At 31.9% G+C, this 15,599-nt stretch overlaps 1 protein-coding gene across 1 annotated transcript; it reads right to left on the bottom strand.

Annotated features, from left to right (window-relative positions):
- Positions 1 to 594: 594 nt before the first annotated feature.
- LOC143068383 (large ribosomal subunit protein uL4m-like) lies at positions 595 to 15,571 on the bottom strand. Its single transcript, XM_076242389.1, has 9 exons — positions 15,429 to 15,571; positions 11,857 to 11,929; positions 11,442 to 11,619; positions 9,077 to 9,128; positions 8,382 to 8,499; positions 6,986 to 7,143; positions 4,177 to 4,235; positions 2,859 to 2,932; positions 595 to 749 (listed from the first exon to the last, which is right to left on the bottom strand). The coding sequence occupies exons 1-9, from the start codon at positions 15,504 to 15,506 to the stop codon at positions 613 to 615; spliced, it is 927 nt and encodes a 308-aa protein (XP_076098504.1). The 5' UTR covers positions 15,507 to 15,571; the 3' UTR covers positions 595 to 612.
- Positions 15,572 to 15,599: the final 28 nt, after the last annotated feature.

Consider the following 15,599-nt stretch of genomic DNA (forward strand, 5'->3'; position numbering starts at 1 on the left):
CACCTTCAAATAATTCCATACAACTAATTCACTTAACCAATTGTTTAAAGTAACTGAGAAACACACCATACCATAAAACTTATTGTTTACTAATGAACCATGAAAATGAGGACAATGTAAAATGAGCCCTCTAAGACAGAATAATTGTGTCTTAAAAACAGATATAACAAGGAAGCTCAAAATAGACTAATGAACTATAAAAATAAGGTCAAGGTTATCATCATCCTGCACACAAAATATAGTTGAACTATCTTATAGTATTTGAGAAAAGGACATAACCATGAAAAAATATTAGTACTAATGCTCATAGTATAAGAGATATGGACTCAACCTTAAAAACTTAACTTGATCCAAGAAAACATGAGGTCAATGTCATCAAACATTACAAAAAAATCTGATATACTTGACCACATATTGAATTTGTGTCAAATTGATTCTTCTTCAGAATATGTCCAGAAGATTTTTTGGGACTCTTCACAAGAAGATAATCTGTAGATGTACAGAAGAGAGCAATACAAAAAGGGACCTGGAAATATTCTATCAAAATGAAATGCATTTTTAATAAACATGTTAATTAAATGAAAATAAATACTATGACAATCACGGGGTAATTTATTCATTATATTCAAATTTAACATCTTCCTTTTGAGCACTATATAATATTTGTAAAAGTTTGCTTTCTATTTTTTCCGCAGCAGCTAACGTCAATACCAGGGTTTCGTGTTTCAGCATACTGTACACATTTAAACCTACAAAATAATAATAAAATTTAATTGGCTTCAATGATGTAGTAAATATCTACGTTATTTTACACAAGCAGAAATGTTGTGCCTGTTTTACTGATTATGATTTCATTTATGTTGAATTTCACACTCAAGGTTTTACTACAGAAGGGTATGAAATAAACTGAATATCACCACTAATGCTGGAAAATTAGATCAAAGTCAGTTAAAATCTACTGCAGAGGATTCCTCTTACAATCCTTCCATAACCAAATATAGTTAACTCATTGCTTAAAAAATCTCAATAACAGATCCAACAAAAAAAAGTTTTACTGTAAATTGTAAAGAAGTACTTTGCTACATAATATTTAGTAAGAGAGAACATTACAATATCCTCATTCACAAATGATATAATCGGAAGTAACACACCATATACTGGCATAGCATTAAAATGGAGTAAAAGTGAATCTTAACAAGAACTAATATACCATATACTGACATAGCATTAAAATGAGGTTAAAATGAATCTTAACAGGAACTTACATACCATATACTGGCATAGTTAGGGGTGTGGAAATATTTGCTGTGGGCACTTGTCCCTGGGCAAGTAAAACTGTAAAGTTCACTTGTCCGGAAAAAAAGTTACTAGCCCTGATGGTCCCAATAAATATTGAAGTATTTCATTGTAGTTAAGATATGATTCTTAGCACTGTTTTGCATCACCAACAAATGAAATCCATTTGTTTATTATGTGTAAAAATTTAGGAAAGTAGGTTAACATCTATGGGACAGAAACCTTACAGCAAACCAACGAATGAAATGACATGTAAAGGTATTTCTTGCAGCAGTTTTTGAATAAAAATTGTAGCCAGTAGGTACATATAATGCATACTAATTTAGAGGACAGTGAGTGAAGAAATGGAAATTAAATAATGGATAAACTATTAACTTTTTTGCTGTTTCTCTTAACTGACCCACTTGTTTTTTGTTTTTTTTTAATTGTCTTGATGGGCAATTTAACCGTCCCTTCTATTCACCACTCTGACAACAAATAATGTTGACCTTTGATCTATAAAAGACAAAAGAATTATTTATTATCCGAATTTCCATCCTAGATAGCCAGGTGCAATCTGATATTCACGATGTCTGAAATTCTCGCTTCCATATTTTTGTTAATACTCCTTATCCTCCATTTGCGTTTTAGGTTTTTTACTCGACTCATTATTCTTTTTGTCTTGCTTGCCCGGTGTTTTATAAAGTATTTATCAATCTGAATCTCGATACAAAATCATATAAAAATGACACTTCATGGATAAAACCTTATTGACGGTCCCGTGTCAATGGACAAAACCAATGCAATGTTACGCAATTCGGGTTCTCATACTTATTTTTATTTATTTTGTTAATCGATCTATTTCCGGTATTATGTAATATTTATCGTCATCAACATATGTGTTTTTACTCGCTGACCATTGGTTACTTTTACATAAATTTAACATCTTTATACATTTTGAACATGTTGAAATTAATTCTATATTTCTGTTGCATTTGAAATTTATCTTTTATATTTTTTTACTTGTCCATGGGCAACCCAGACAAAAATAATTACTTGTCCGGTTGTTCAAATGTACGAGTCGGGCGAGTCGGGCATAGCATTTCCACACCCCTGATAGTATTAAAATGAGGTAAATGTGAATCCTTACATGAACTAACATACCAAATACTGGCATAGCATTTAAAAGAGGTAAATATGAATCTTAAAATGAATTAACAAAGTAAACATACCATATACTGGCATAGCATTAAAATGAGGTAAAAGTATATGTGAACATAAACTAACATACCATATACTGGCATAGCATTAAAATGAGGTAAAAGTGACTCTTAACAGGTAGTAACATACCATATACTGGCATAGCATTAAAATGAGATAAAAGTGAATCTTAACAGGTAGTAACATACCATATACTGGCATAGCATTAAAATGAGGTAAAAGTGAATCTTAACATGAAATAACATACCATATACTGGCATAGCATTAAAATGAGGTAAAAGTGAATCTTAACAGGTAGTAAAATACCATATACTGGCATAGCATTAAAATGAGGTAAAAGTGAATCTTAACATAAAACATACCATATACTGGCATAGCATTGAAATGAGGTATCTGGTTTACTGCTAAAGAGAAATTCCTGGGCATTATATCAGAACTGAAATAAAAAGAGAAGAATTTTTGTTATTGTCATGCAGCTGAAAAGCCATGTATATCTACATTTGAAAACAACAAATAATGTACTGTGTAATATGCCCAACATATACACATTCAGGTATTGAAGAAAATATATATACCGATCTGTTCCAAAAGAAATCCTTCATGCAAAACCCTAGTAACAATCGAATGATTCACTAATTCAAGAAATTAACAGATTCAACAACAAAGTTTACAAACTGAAATCTTTTGGACTACTAAGTCTTGCTTCTTTAGTGTGTACATGGTAATGGTATAAAATTACTCCACAGAAGAATTGATTTGCATAAATGATAGCACACATTACAATTTTACATAAACTTTGTGTAAGTCTAACTTTTTTTTTGAGAATAATCTGTCCTAGCTATGTTGATACTCCTAATATGTTTTGTCCACTAGGGGTGTTCAATAAAAACATACATGGGCCCCAGGGAAGGCATTTTGGAAATTTAAACTACTAGTATTTCTATTTTATACTGATTTATTGTGCATTTTGCTCTGTGTTTGTTTATTTCACACTGTCTAAAGATATAGGGTGAGGATTGATATCTCATAAACATGTTTCAACCTATTGCATTTTTATGCCTGTCCCAAGTAAGAACATTTGGCCTTTGTTAGTATTATGTTTTTTAAAAATTTTGATTCATTTATATGTTTTAGAGTTGTGTGACGTCCATATTTGATGAACTGGTATACATCATTTTTTACAGACTAGCTGAAGACTGTCTCTGAATGCAGGATTTTTCAGTTGTGTTGACAAACCATCGATGACCTTTGGCTGTTTTCTGCTATTTGGTTGGGTTGTTGTCTCTTTGACACATTCTCCATTTCCATTCTCATTTTCTATACATAGATCAATGTCAAATACTTTTTTTTGTATTATAAAACGGTAGAGATATTTTAAAATTGACTCTTTTTCTATTTTCTAAGTTTCTTTACTGGGTACCATGTATGTTTAAATGGAACCGTCCTTACAATGCAGATCCAAAATAAGATTATGACATTATTTTATTTTGGATACAAGTCAACACAGAGTATCTGGAATATTCTTCACCAAAAAATATACTAGCTTTTTCGAAAGTGTAAAAAATTAACCCATTACAATTAAGCTATATTTTGTCAAAAGTCAAAGTACTACATCACTACAAAATATATCCAATAAAAATTCCATATAATCTGATTCTTTTATTTGTAAACCAAACTCACTCATCAACAAAAAGCGTAGAGAAGCCCCAAAACCTGACATCTATCAAATCTTCTAAAAACTGAAATACAAATCATATACATTTCTTAAATCTACATTTTAAAAATCACATTTGTACTACATTTCCAGATCACGCATTTTAAAAATGGAAAAATCAATGTTTAGTTCTATGTTGTTTTATTTTTATATCTTTTGAAAATACATGTGTCTCTTTATTTTTTAATTCTTTTTTTCAGTATCATTGGCAATTATAAACAAGTGAAACTGCGAGCTACTGCTCACTGATGATACCCCCGCCGCAAATGGATAATATTAATAGTGTAAAAATCAGACAAGTGTTCGGCAAACAGGAAGTTGTCGAGTGATGAATCTGAAAACGCATCACACGGTATGGATGACATATATAAATGTTGATACCAAATTACAGAAAGGGTGGATGTGTAGTTCCTGAGAAAAATGTGACGAAAGTTTCATGGGACGGACTGACTGACGGACGGACAGACTGATGGACGGACGGACAGACTGATGGACGGACGGACTGACAGACAGAGGTAAAACAGTATACCCCCCCTTTTTTAAAGCGGGGGTATAATAAATCATCTACTTATTTTGAACAGAATGCAAAGGGGACAATGAGATAAAGCAGTACGTTTTGAAGAATATAGGTGACCTAATTATTTCTCAATAAATCTGTTGATAGACCATTAATATTTGGTATGCTTTTTTACATCAATGATCTATTAGCCTTTTTTGAAACAAAAACTAAATCAATGTATGACACCCACTTCTTATTCCCCAATTGGGTGTTTAAAAGGTATTTCTAATTCAATGACTGGCTAAAGAACTTAGTATATTTGAACATTCTATATTAACTCCGACCTGGTTTAGGGTTATTTGCATTCTCCCTTTTTTACTTAGTTGTAGGAAAGAAATAGAATAATAAGCAATAACAAGATTTGCAAGGGACATAATTCAAAAATGCAACAGATTAAAATCTAGGAAAAGGATCAAGGGACATAATTCAGTAGTGCAACACATAACCATAAGTAATTGAGATCAAGGGACATAATTCAGTAGAGCAACACACAACCATTAAGTAAATGGTATCAAGGGACATAATACAGAAGAGCAACACATAACCATTAAGTAACTGGGATCAATGGACATAATTCAGTAGTTCAACAAATAAAAATTAAGTAACTTGGATCAAAGAACATAATTCAGTTGTGCAACCCATAAACAATTAGAAACTGGGGTCAAGGGGCATAATTCAGTAGTGCACCACATAAAAATTAAGTAACTGGGATCAATGGACATAATATAGTTGTGCATCACATAAACATTAGTAAATGGGATCAAGGGACATAATTTAGTAGTGCAGCACACAAACATTCAGTAACTGGGATCAAGGGACATAATTCAGCAGTGCAAAACACAAACATTCTGTAAATCAGAATTAAATTCCTGTTAATATTATGAAAATAAACTTCATAATACTATATTCAGTTTATACATCATTGAAACTAAACTTTCAGGTTCAATCTAACAGCATCACATGCTACCTTATCAACAAAGATTTCATTTACAAAATCCCAGAATGTACAAACATAAGAAACTAAACCATGGCTTCCAAAACGGTCATATATTGCGGACATTTGTATAATGTTTGGTAAAAGTCCGGCTGGGCAAAGCATGAAACGGTCATCTACTTTTTAGTATTGAAGGCTTTCTTAAGAGACGGTCATTTTAACATAATTCGCGTTCTTTTTGACCCAACCTTTTGCCTTTAACAGCCGGAAATTTCCGGTCATAAAAGTGACATGATGATAAATTACTATCAAAACACCCCTTACTTTAATACTTTCTAATTTTAATCAAGGCTAATTAGTTGTTGGACAGCTGAAATCTACCTGTTCAGGTGACAGGTAAAATATTTTCAGTACAGGACATCGTATAAATTGATTGGTCTATTCTGAGATTACTATAACATAGTAATCTCAGGTCTATTCAAAGTTATTTTCTTACATTTCAGCAGTTTGTATCTAATTGATTTAGTCAAAGAGATTAAAATTATAAGAAAAACGTTTATAAACATGATTTGATGTAAAATTCATAAAGGTTTTATATGAAAAAATCGTCAGAACTACGTTGTATGAACTAGAACATTGTGTGCGCAGGTGGGAAATTTAATTATGCACCCTACATTTCTTCAAAAATGCTAAAATTATCATTAGTACCTGTATCTCATGTTAATTTCAAGTATTTTGTTGAAGAAATAACATGGAAAGAGCTTCTTCACTCAGTCGTTAAAGTTTTTGGTCAAGGTAGTTTTTGATGAAGCTGAAGTCCAATCAACTTGAAACTTAGTACACATGTTGCTTATGATATGATCTTTCTAATTTTAAAGCCAAATAAGACCTTTGACCCCAATTTCACGGTCCACTCAACATAGAAAATGAAAGTGGGAGTTTCAGGTAAAAGTTTTTGGTCAAGGTAGTTTTTGATGAAATTGAAGTCCAATCAACTTGAAACTTAGAACATATGTTCCCTTTCGTATAATCTTTCTAATTTTAATGTCAAATTAGATTATTACCCAATTTCACGGTCCATGGAACATGGAAAAGGATAGTGCAAGTGGGGCATCCGTGTACTTTGGACACATTCTTGTTTAAATCTAATGTCAATCATTGGGATGGCCATCTGATTACCATAATTGCCTTTTGTGACTTAGTCTTAATCGATTAAAATCAGGATCAGATATATATGTCCAGCTGGCTCAAATATTTTTTGGAAGCCTTGTACTAAACCCACCTGGTGATCAGCCTTTGGTATTTCTAAGGAGTCAACTATAATCAGTTTGTTCTGAGCATACTTAGCAGATAATGCACAACACAGTCCATGGACTCTTTTCGTCTTTGGTAACATATAGAAAAAAGACTTTGGACCACGAGGACCAAGTGCTTTTCCACCTAAAATTGAATAATTCATATGATATTACATTTGAATTGCAAATGTGTGAAATTTTAATCCAAATAACTTTCATCAATTCTAACATAATGTACAAATATCATAAGAAATGGTCAAAGTAAGTTAAAATAAACCTACTTGATACTATTATATGTGAAATAAATAACTAATGCATTTATTATATATATTGTTATGATATCAATTCTTTATTTTTTTATCTTTTAATGCAAAATCATTATCTGACAATGACTAATGTTTAAGTTGTAATTCTTATATAAAGTGATTTTTGAGTTTAATGATTTCTATATTTAGTTGTTATTGGATTTAAACTAGCTTTCAGAAACTGTGAGTACTCCTCAGATCTGTTCTTTGTGTATTTATTGTTATATTTGTGCTTTGTATCTATCTCATGAGATAAGCCCTTTCAAACTGATTTTTATAGTTTGGTCTCCTGTTGTGTTGTAACATGGCTGTCACAGATTTTGAGGAAGGGTTTTGTTTCCAAAAAGTTGCTTTTCACCATCTGATATATTTATTTTACAAAAAAAAAAACAAGCCTTATATTTTTGTTTTATCATAGATGTAAAAATCACACAATTGTTTTCAAGGACAATTGACGATAAGGTCTGTTTTTGGCCCCCCCCCCCCTATTTTCTCATTTTTCAATTTCTGGTTTGGAAAGCTACCTATTGTGTTAAAACATTCCCTGATGTTTGAAGTTTGTTTGGATGAACTTTATAAACTCTAATTTCACAACTGGGTGAGGTGAGGGAGGTTAACTTTCTGTTATTATTCAAATATTGTAATTATTATTAATTTTGCCGCTTATTTTACAACAAATTGTTATTTTTTTAGTGCCTGCGCCAACGTGACCCAGGAATTTTTTAATTCCAATGTCATGAGAATTGACTTTGCTGTCTAAATCTCCAAAACTTTTTCCGGGTCACGTAGGCGCACGATATTCAATTTTAAGAAACAATGGCCAAAAATCGTTATTTTCCTTCTTTTGGTGTTTTTGGTGCCCTTTAACCCCCCCTAAGCTCAACCATTTTCTAAAATTAACAGTTTTAAAGATCATCCAAACAAACTTCAAACCTAATGGAATATTTTAACGTGATAAGTAGTTTTCCAAAGAAAAGTTTAGAAAATGAGAAAAAAGGGGGGCCAAAAATGGGCCTTATCGTACCTTGTCCTTTATGACTTCCTGTATTTGGAAAAGATGCTAAATATCTGAACTTACCTTTATAATATATAGGTGACCTGATACTACCCTGCCTAGCTCTACCAGTCTTTTTCTGTGGGTGGGGCTTTTTACCACCACCAGGCATTTCTGCTCTGCTTCTTGCAAATGAATAATCCTAAAGAGAAATGGTTATAAGCTATCTATCTTGATGGGCATTTTATGTCTTTATCCTATTAAATCCTTTTAAAATGTTAACTTGCCTGTCCAAAGTCAGAAACTTATTCTGCAGATATTGTTGTTATTTCTTACTGCTTTTTGTTTAATTGCTGATCATTGCAGAACTTTTTTGAGGTTTCTGTTGAATTCATTCACAAGTTGTCTGAAATCAGTGGTGGTAATACAGACAGCTGTCTATCACAGTCTATGTGTTGCCTCCACCTTTCCCCCATAAAAACATTAAAAATATAAAGAGCAAGATGAAATATTATATATTATTATCTTATTGTTGTGATATTGTTTTCAGTTGAAAATATGATAACACAATGATACCTGGATGTCTCTGCTGCTAAGCTAACAGCAATTTCTTAAACAGTGCAAAGTAATGGTCATTACTATATGTATAGGCATGTTTGAAAATAATACAGCCTGTATCAATCACTTGGTAGTCAAGTTGATTGTCAGACCCTTATAATTCATTGTAATAATCTATTTGTTATTCACATATATACTTTTTTGGACTAGTCTTTACTTACTATGAATCTATACTTTCTTTGCCAGTCTACATTGTTATGAAGTATATCAATTCTGTAAAAACATACAAGGTTAAAACTGTTTGATTTCATGCATAACTTAAGTACTGAATGGAGATACACATACGCAAATAGAATATCTCATATCATATGGATTCATAACAGTTTTATTTACTATAGAAGTTTCAAAATACTTTCTTTTTAAGCATACATATTTATTCATGAGATACCTTATTTTATTCCCAAATGTCACTTCTTTAGCTGAGTGTTCTTGAATAGAAGAATTTATATACAAAATTGAGAATGGAAATGGGGAATGTGTCAAAGAGACAACAACCTGACCATAGAAAAAACAACAGCAGAAGGTCACCAACAGGTCTTCAATGTAGCGAGAAATTCATGCACTCGTAAGTGTCCTTCAGCTGGCCCCTAAACAAATATATACTAGCTCAGTGATAATGAACGCCATACTAATTTCCAAATTGTACACAAGAAACTAAAATTAAAATAATAAAGGCCAGAGGCTCCTGACTTGGGACAGGCGCAAAAATGCGGCGGGGTTAAACATGTTTATGAGATCTCAACTCTCCCCCTATACCTCTAGTCAATGTAGAAAAGTAAACAAAAGCATAACAATACGCACATTTAAAATTCAGTTCAAGAGAAGTCCGAGTCTGATGTCAGAAGATGTAATTAAAGAAAATAAACAAAATGACAATAATATATAAATAACAACAGACTACTAGCAGTTAATATAACTGACATGCCAGCTCCAGACTTCAATTAAACTGATTGAAAGATTATGATTTCATCATATGAATATCAGGCACAATCCTTCCCGTTAGGGGTTTAGTATCATACTATCATAACATACATGTATATGAGAAGAACATAACCTGTGTCATGCCAACAACTGGTTTTTGAATAAATGTGTTTAGTTCCAATGCAAAGAACCTATCAATATTAACGCCAAAATATGCAATCTTTAATGACCTGACAACAGTATCGTAACTATATCCCTTCTTAATAAGTCTATTTAAGGTTTTATTATTTTCTGAGGTGAATACTGACATTTTTGTGCTTTATAAAGAATATTTCAATAAAAAATTAGATGTGAAATACCTGAACGTATAAGAAGTCTGCATGTTGAGCGATATTTACGAATGATGTCCTTATACCAATGATAAAATTTAGAAAATGTTTTGACTAGTTTGTGATATTGAAAACCCTGGTGTAATCATTTTTCAGTAATACATAAATTTCTCTTGTTAAAATCTAAAACATTGTAACATACACGAGCGAATCGTACAAGTTGAGATATATAAACACTGTAAGATAGTGACAAAGGAACGTCACCATCTAAAAATGGATAATTAACGATTAAGCTTTCCGTTAGTGATATAGATATCAAGATTGAGGAAAGGGCAGTGGTCATTGTTAGTATTAGCTTTATTTAAAGTAAGTTCAATAGGATAAATTTCTTTAGTATACATACTGAAGTCGACATTATTGAGAGCCAAAATATCATCCAAATATCTAAAGTATTATTAAATTTGTTTATCAGATGTTGTTTTGATGGGTCTTTGCTGATTTTTGTCATAAATTGTAACTCATAGCAATACAAAAACAGGTCCGCAACAAGTGGTGCACAGTTAGTCCCCATTGGAATTCCGATAACCTGACGATATACGGAATCTCCAAAGCGAACAAAAATGTTATCTATGTACATTGATGTATGACATAAAAATCAGTCTGTAAAAATACTTGGTTTTTGTACAATTTGGATACACTGAAAATATAGGTATAATGCCTGGTTCATGATACAACTATGACATGTTGGTAAATATATAAATTCAGATTAAATGAGAAAATCTAGCTTAATTGAAAATCATAGTTTAGTTGGTTATTATGAAATATTTTAATTTTGGATGTAAGGCGTCTTCTGATTGGCTGATGTTGTTTTGTTGATCAGTTCATAATTTTGTCATGCAACCGTGACGTCATCAACGTTTTTTCATGGTTTAAAATGGAATTTAGAATTAAATTTTAAGAAATGACTGTAATAATTTTTGTCTTTTCGAAATAACATAAAAAAATGTGTTGCACTTTAAAATAACCCCCTATGCAGGTTATTCAGTGTGCACCACATTTTTGATGTTATTTCTTCATAGACAGAAAAAATATTACAGTTATTCCTTAAATATTTTTTCAAAAATTTACTGTAATGACATTCCTCTTTAATATATTTCAGAAACTAAATATTACTGTTTCTAAGTTAAAGTATCTGGTTTCAGTTTCAAATCATTTTTGACTCATTTAGGCCAAAAGCATAACATAAAACTTTGGAAACTCTATTTAACTTGGATACCTTGGATAGGTGCCAAATATTTTTGGATGTAGATCTACAATGCCAAGCTTTTCATCTTCCAGTGTTGCCATTGTATCTAACCATGCTTGTTTGGATGGCAGATGCTCAGATGGATATTCCAGTTGTCTTGATGTAACAATTGGCAATGGTGGTCTATCTGGTACATAAAGATGTGGATCTGTCATAAAAAGTGTATACATAGAATTATTGTGTGGCAAACATAAAGGTGACACAATTGGGATTTTTTGGTTTCCCTCAATGAAATACTTTTAAAGATGGATTAAAAAAAATCTGGCAACAGGATGTCATCTAAAGTCAACAATGATCATGATGATGTAAGGCTTATAATTAAGTATGCCAGACATGTTTAAAAGATTTTGTAAAATACACAATTCTAACAAACCGACATAATTACCTGATGCTGTTTCTAACTCTCCTGCAACATCTGTTTTGTCTTCTTCCCTCAAACTTCCTGTTGTTGTCACATTCTGTCAAAACCAAATTTGATAATTATCAGTAGTTAGAATCATGTGATGCACACAGGCTAGGTCCAAATCCATTTGCAAACTATTGTTATTTATCATAAAGAATCATAGAAATCAAACATGTCAAATATGAAAAATTGTTCAAATCTTGAAAAACAACTGAAGGAGTGAAATATCACTGGTGATATCACTGTTTGATTTTAGGCTAAGTTTTAGTAATTACTCATGATTATATAAAATTTCCTTTTCCTATGGTAAAGCTCAGTGTTCATACTCTTTGTACCTGGATCACTGATGTGACCATTTGCAAAGGGGCACAGGACATTTTAGAGAAAAAATTAATACTAGGGGACATTTGAGTGCCAACATTAGAGCCCATTTTATCGCCAGATTAATCGGCTCACCTGTATTTTCAATAGCCCATTTTAGAGAAAATTTACCTGGTTGAAAAATGCTCACCTTACTATATATATATACCATGAACAGTAATTAATATTGGTTTAATGTTTAAGTTGTTTATATTTTCATCATGGAAATACAATTAAACGAACAAAGGAAAAAAAAGTTTAACTTGTGATGGATTCCGATATGCATGTAGGATAGACAAAGTATTGAAAGACCAAGAAATAGCATGGAGATGTACGGTAAAAATTAATATCTAAATGAAATTCACAAAATTATTAACATTGGTAACACGATAAATAAAATGTAGTTTTTCTCATTGTTGAAGGTCTATAACTGCTTACATCTCAATGATCAATTTTATAAACATCTGATATTAACAGATAAATTAATGACTATTAATGAAGAAAAAATAAAAGATTTCATTATACACACAATTTTACAAACCGCTTTTCCATGTTTTTAATTTATTATGCATTGTGTATATTATTTATTTACTAAAAAGGGTTTAAAATATTTCGTTAAAATGGGCTTTGACAATTTTAATTTTCGCTAATATGGGTTAAAAATCTGGCGCTCAAACGTCCTATTGTTTTCGCTAAAATTTCCTATCAATGAGCTCAAATGTCCAAAGCCGTTGCAAAGATACTGGATAACTAAAACCTTGAATTCAGTCTAGATCCTGTATAATTTTCTTTTTTCAATTTTTTGGACAAAATACATGAATACTAGTGTTGGATAATCGGTTGAAATTACCAACCGATTATCTATTACAATCGTTTGACAGCAACCAACCGACTATCGGTTATAATTGCATCAGAATACTTTGCCCTTTTTTTAAATGAAATCATGCATTTTAGTCTCATTGGTCATGTCTAATGTGTATATTCCATTTCATTGCAGAGTTTTATATGTTAATATTTGATCTTCTGTTTCCTTTTCATATTTTATTTAGCAATTATAAAAATGAATTAATTAGAATCCAGATTCAGATTGAACATATTTTATCTCATAATTACAACATTAATTACCAAGAGTGACACTAACTTTTCTAAATTTCAATGGTGTAACTCACATTATAATTTCAATAACTTAGCAGTATAAACATTTGAATGTTTCACAGTAAGAAAAGATATATATAAAGTATTTTACTTTAAGAAATTTAAGATTAACTGAAAAAAATAAAACAATGCATTTGCATTGAAATATATACAGTAAACAAAGAGGATCCAGCCAATGTCTGTTAATTCGTGTAGAATGCTTTTTTTCACTTTATGATCATCATTTTTCTGTCAACTGTGTCAAGCGAGCGTCTGAACTTATAATTGCAAAAATGCGGAATTATTACATAGTTGAACCGTATCCGATCCGTGATTCTAATGTATTTCAATGGCGGACAAATTTCAGAAAATTTACAAACATAAATGATGTTTGACAAGCAATTTGGGAAGGAATATGACGCTTTTGACGCTACTAATGGATAAAACATTAATAAAAGGCAATTTGCGACACGCTCTAATGAAGTAAAAAAATTATTTTGTCTAAAATCTGAAGGATTTCATGTACGCTCTCAAGTAACAAGTATCCGGTATTGAGAGAGTATTTCATACAAAGTTATTTATTTTAAAGATCAATCTGTATATATATAGTCAATACTTTTGTCACGTTTTAAAGGGGAAAAAATGGTTTTGTCTTTAATTATAGGATGTTTGACATTGTTATTGTCATCCACTGATATTTTTTGTTGCAATTTGTTTGACTGAGCAAATAAAATTCAAACCGGACCAGAAGTTGATACGCAAAAAGTCCGGAAACTATAGCGACAATCGATTGAACAAAATCCCAATCGATTATCGACATAGTGAGGCCCAACCAACTGATTTCCGACTTATTCCGATCATCGGAACAACACTAATGAATACACAACATTAAAATAAAGAACTGTGGTTTGATTACAAATGGGATGACTATCCACAAGAATCTAAATGATATGGATGTACATTGTAAGCATGACAGGACTCCTGATTTTGAAATGATTAATTATAAGCTTGAGACCAATATTACTGGCCTTGGGATAGAATTTCTAACCACTGGCTAGTTTTAAAGACTCAGATTGAATGTGTTTTATAAATCAAAACATGTACAGAGCAAGTGAAAAACAACTGCATTTCCTGAATGTGTACTGACATTTTCCATAGCTACATTTAGCTTAACCCCCCCACCATTACTGTAAGTGTCCTGACAAGAGTACAACACGAAGTAACAGGACATCAAAATCATAAATGAAAACAGTGTGTTTGTTATACAGAATGTAGTGGTCCCTTTGACTTTAGCCACCACTTTCTTAGATTGACCTATGTCTGTATAAGGTATTTTCGTAAATATACCTCACCGAAAGATCATGTAAATATTCTTGTCAGGACTTCCGGTTTCTTTCACATGCCTGACATCCCGGCCAGGCTTATTGTCTGAAGGAACAATAAAAATGGTGTCACTCATCAAGTTCAGGGCAGTCTACAGCTCAGAATTTGAATTGAGCTCATACTTTGACTATCGCTTTGGCATGTTTGGGAACTGTTCCAATTTTTTAAAAGCGATAATTATTTGAGACCTCTGACAAATCACGATAAGGATATTTTAAGGATCACTGTAATATTTTAACCAGTTTGGCGCTAACGGTAGCTGAAAATGATTATTTGTCTCCTAAAGGTAAAAGGCATTACTACCCTCATAATCAAGCATGAAAATCGGAAACGAACTGCAGCGGAACAGTGGTAATCCTATGTGCTATTATGGCAACGAGAAGCAGGATACAGGATTCTCACTAAACAATAAGCGGGATCCGTGATCATACACCCTCTTAAGTGCAGCTCCATTATGATAAGTGGAGCAAGGTCAAGGGCTATGTCCTTGAACACACACCCTCATAAGTGCAGCTCCATTATGATTAGTGGAGTAAGGCCAAGGGTTATGAGTCTATGTCGGACGTCCTTGAAGGACACAACCCCCTTTTCGTGTAAAACAGCCTCTCAGAATCTACAATAAGGTCTTCTGTTATGTAAATTGAAAGGTCTTCTGTTATGTTAATTGAATATCTTACACGTGCTGCAGTAAATGTAAACAAATTCTTAAAATTTTGGCTATTAAGTCTACAAAATATATGCTTTGAACAAAACATTTTTAGTCCAATGTGATTATTTTTTTCCTGGTACAAATGTTATGGTTATAGTAATGTTGAGCAGGACAAAAACAGAATTTCTGCTTAAGAACC

This window comes from Mytilus galloprovincialis, chromosome 3 (genome assembly GCF_965363235.1).
Source record: "Mytilus galloprovincialis chromosome 3, xbMytGall1.hap1.1, whole genome shotgun sequence".
In the NCBI taxonomy this organism is placed as follows: domain Eukaryota; kingdom Metazoa; phylum Mollusca; class Bivalvia; order Mytilida; family Mytilidae; genus Mytilus; species Mytilus galloprovincialis.

Bases quoted from the DNA above. Each gene is read 5' to 3' on its own strand.
- LOC143068383 (XM_076242389.1), bottom strand. From the start codon at position 15,506: ATGTTTTGTTCAAAGCATATATTTTGTAGACTTAATAGCCAAAATTTT. The intron at 11,930-15,428 runs GTAAGATATTCA...TGGTTTTGACAG, and splicing joins TTACATTTACTGCAGCACGT to AATGTGACAACAACAGGAAG. The intron at 7,144-8,381 runs GTAAGTTCAGAT...ATTCAATTTTAG, and splicing joins GTCACCTATATATTATAAAG to GTGGAAAAGCACTTGGTCCT.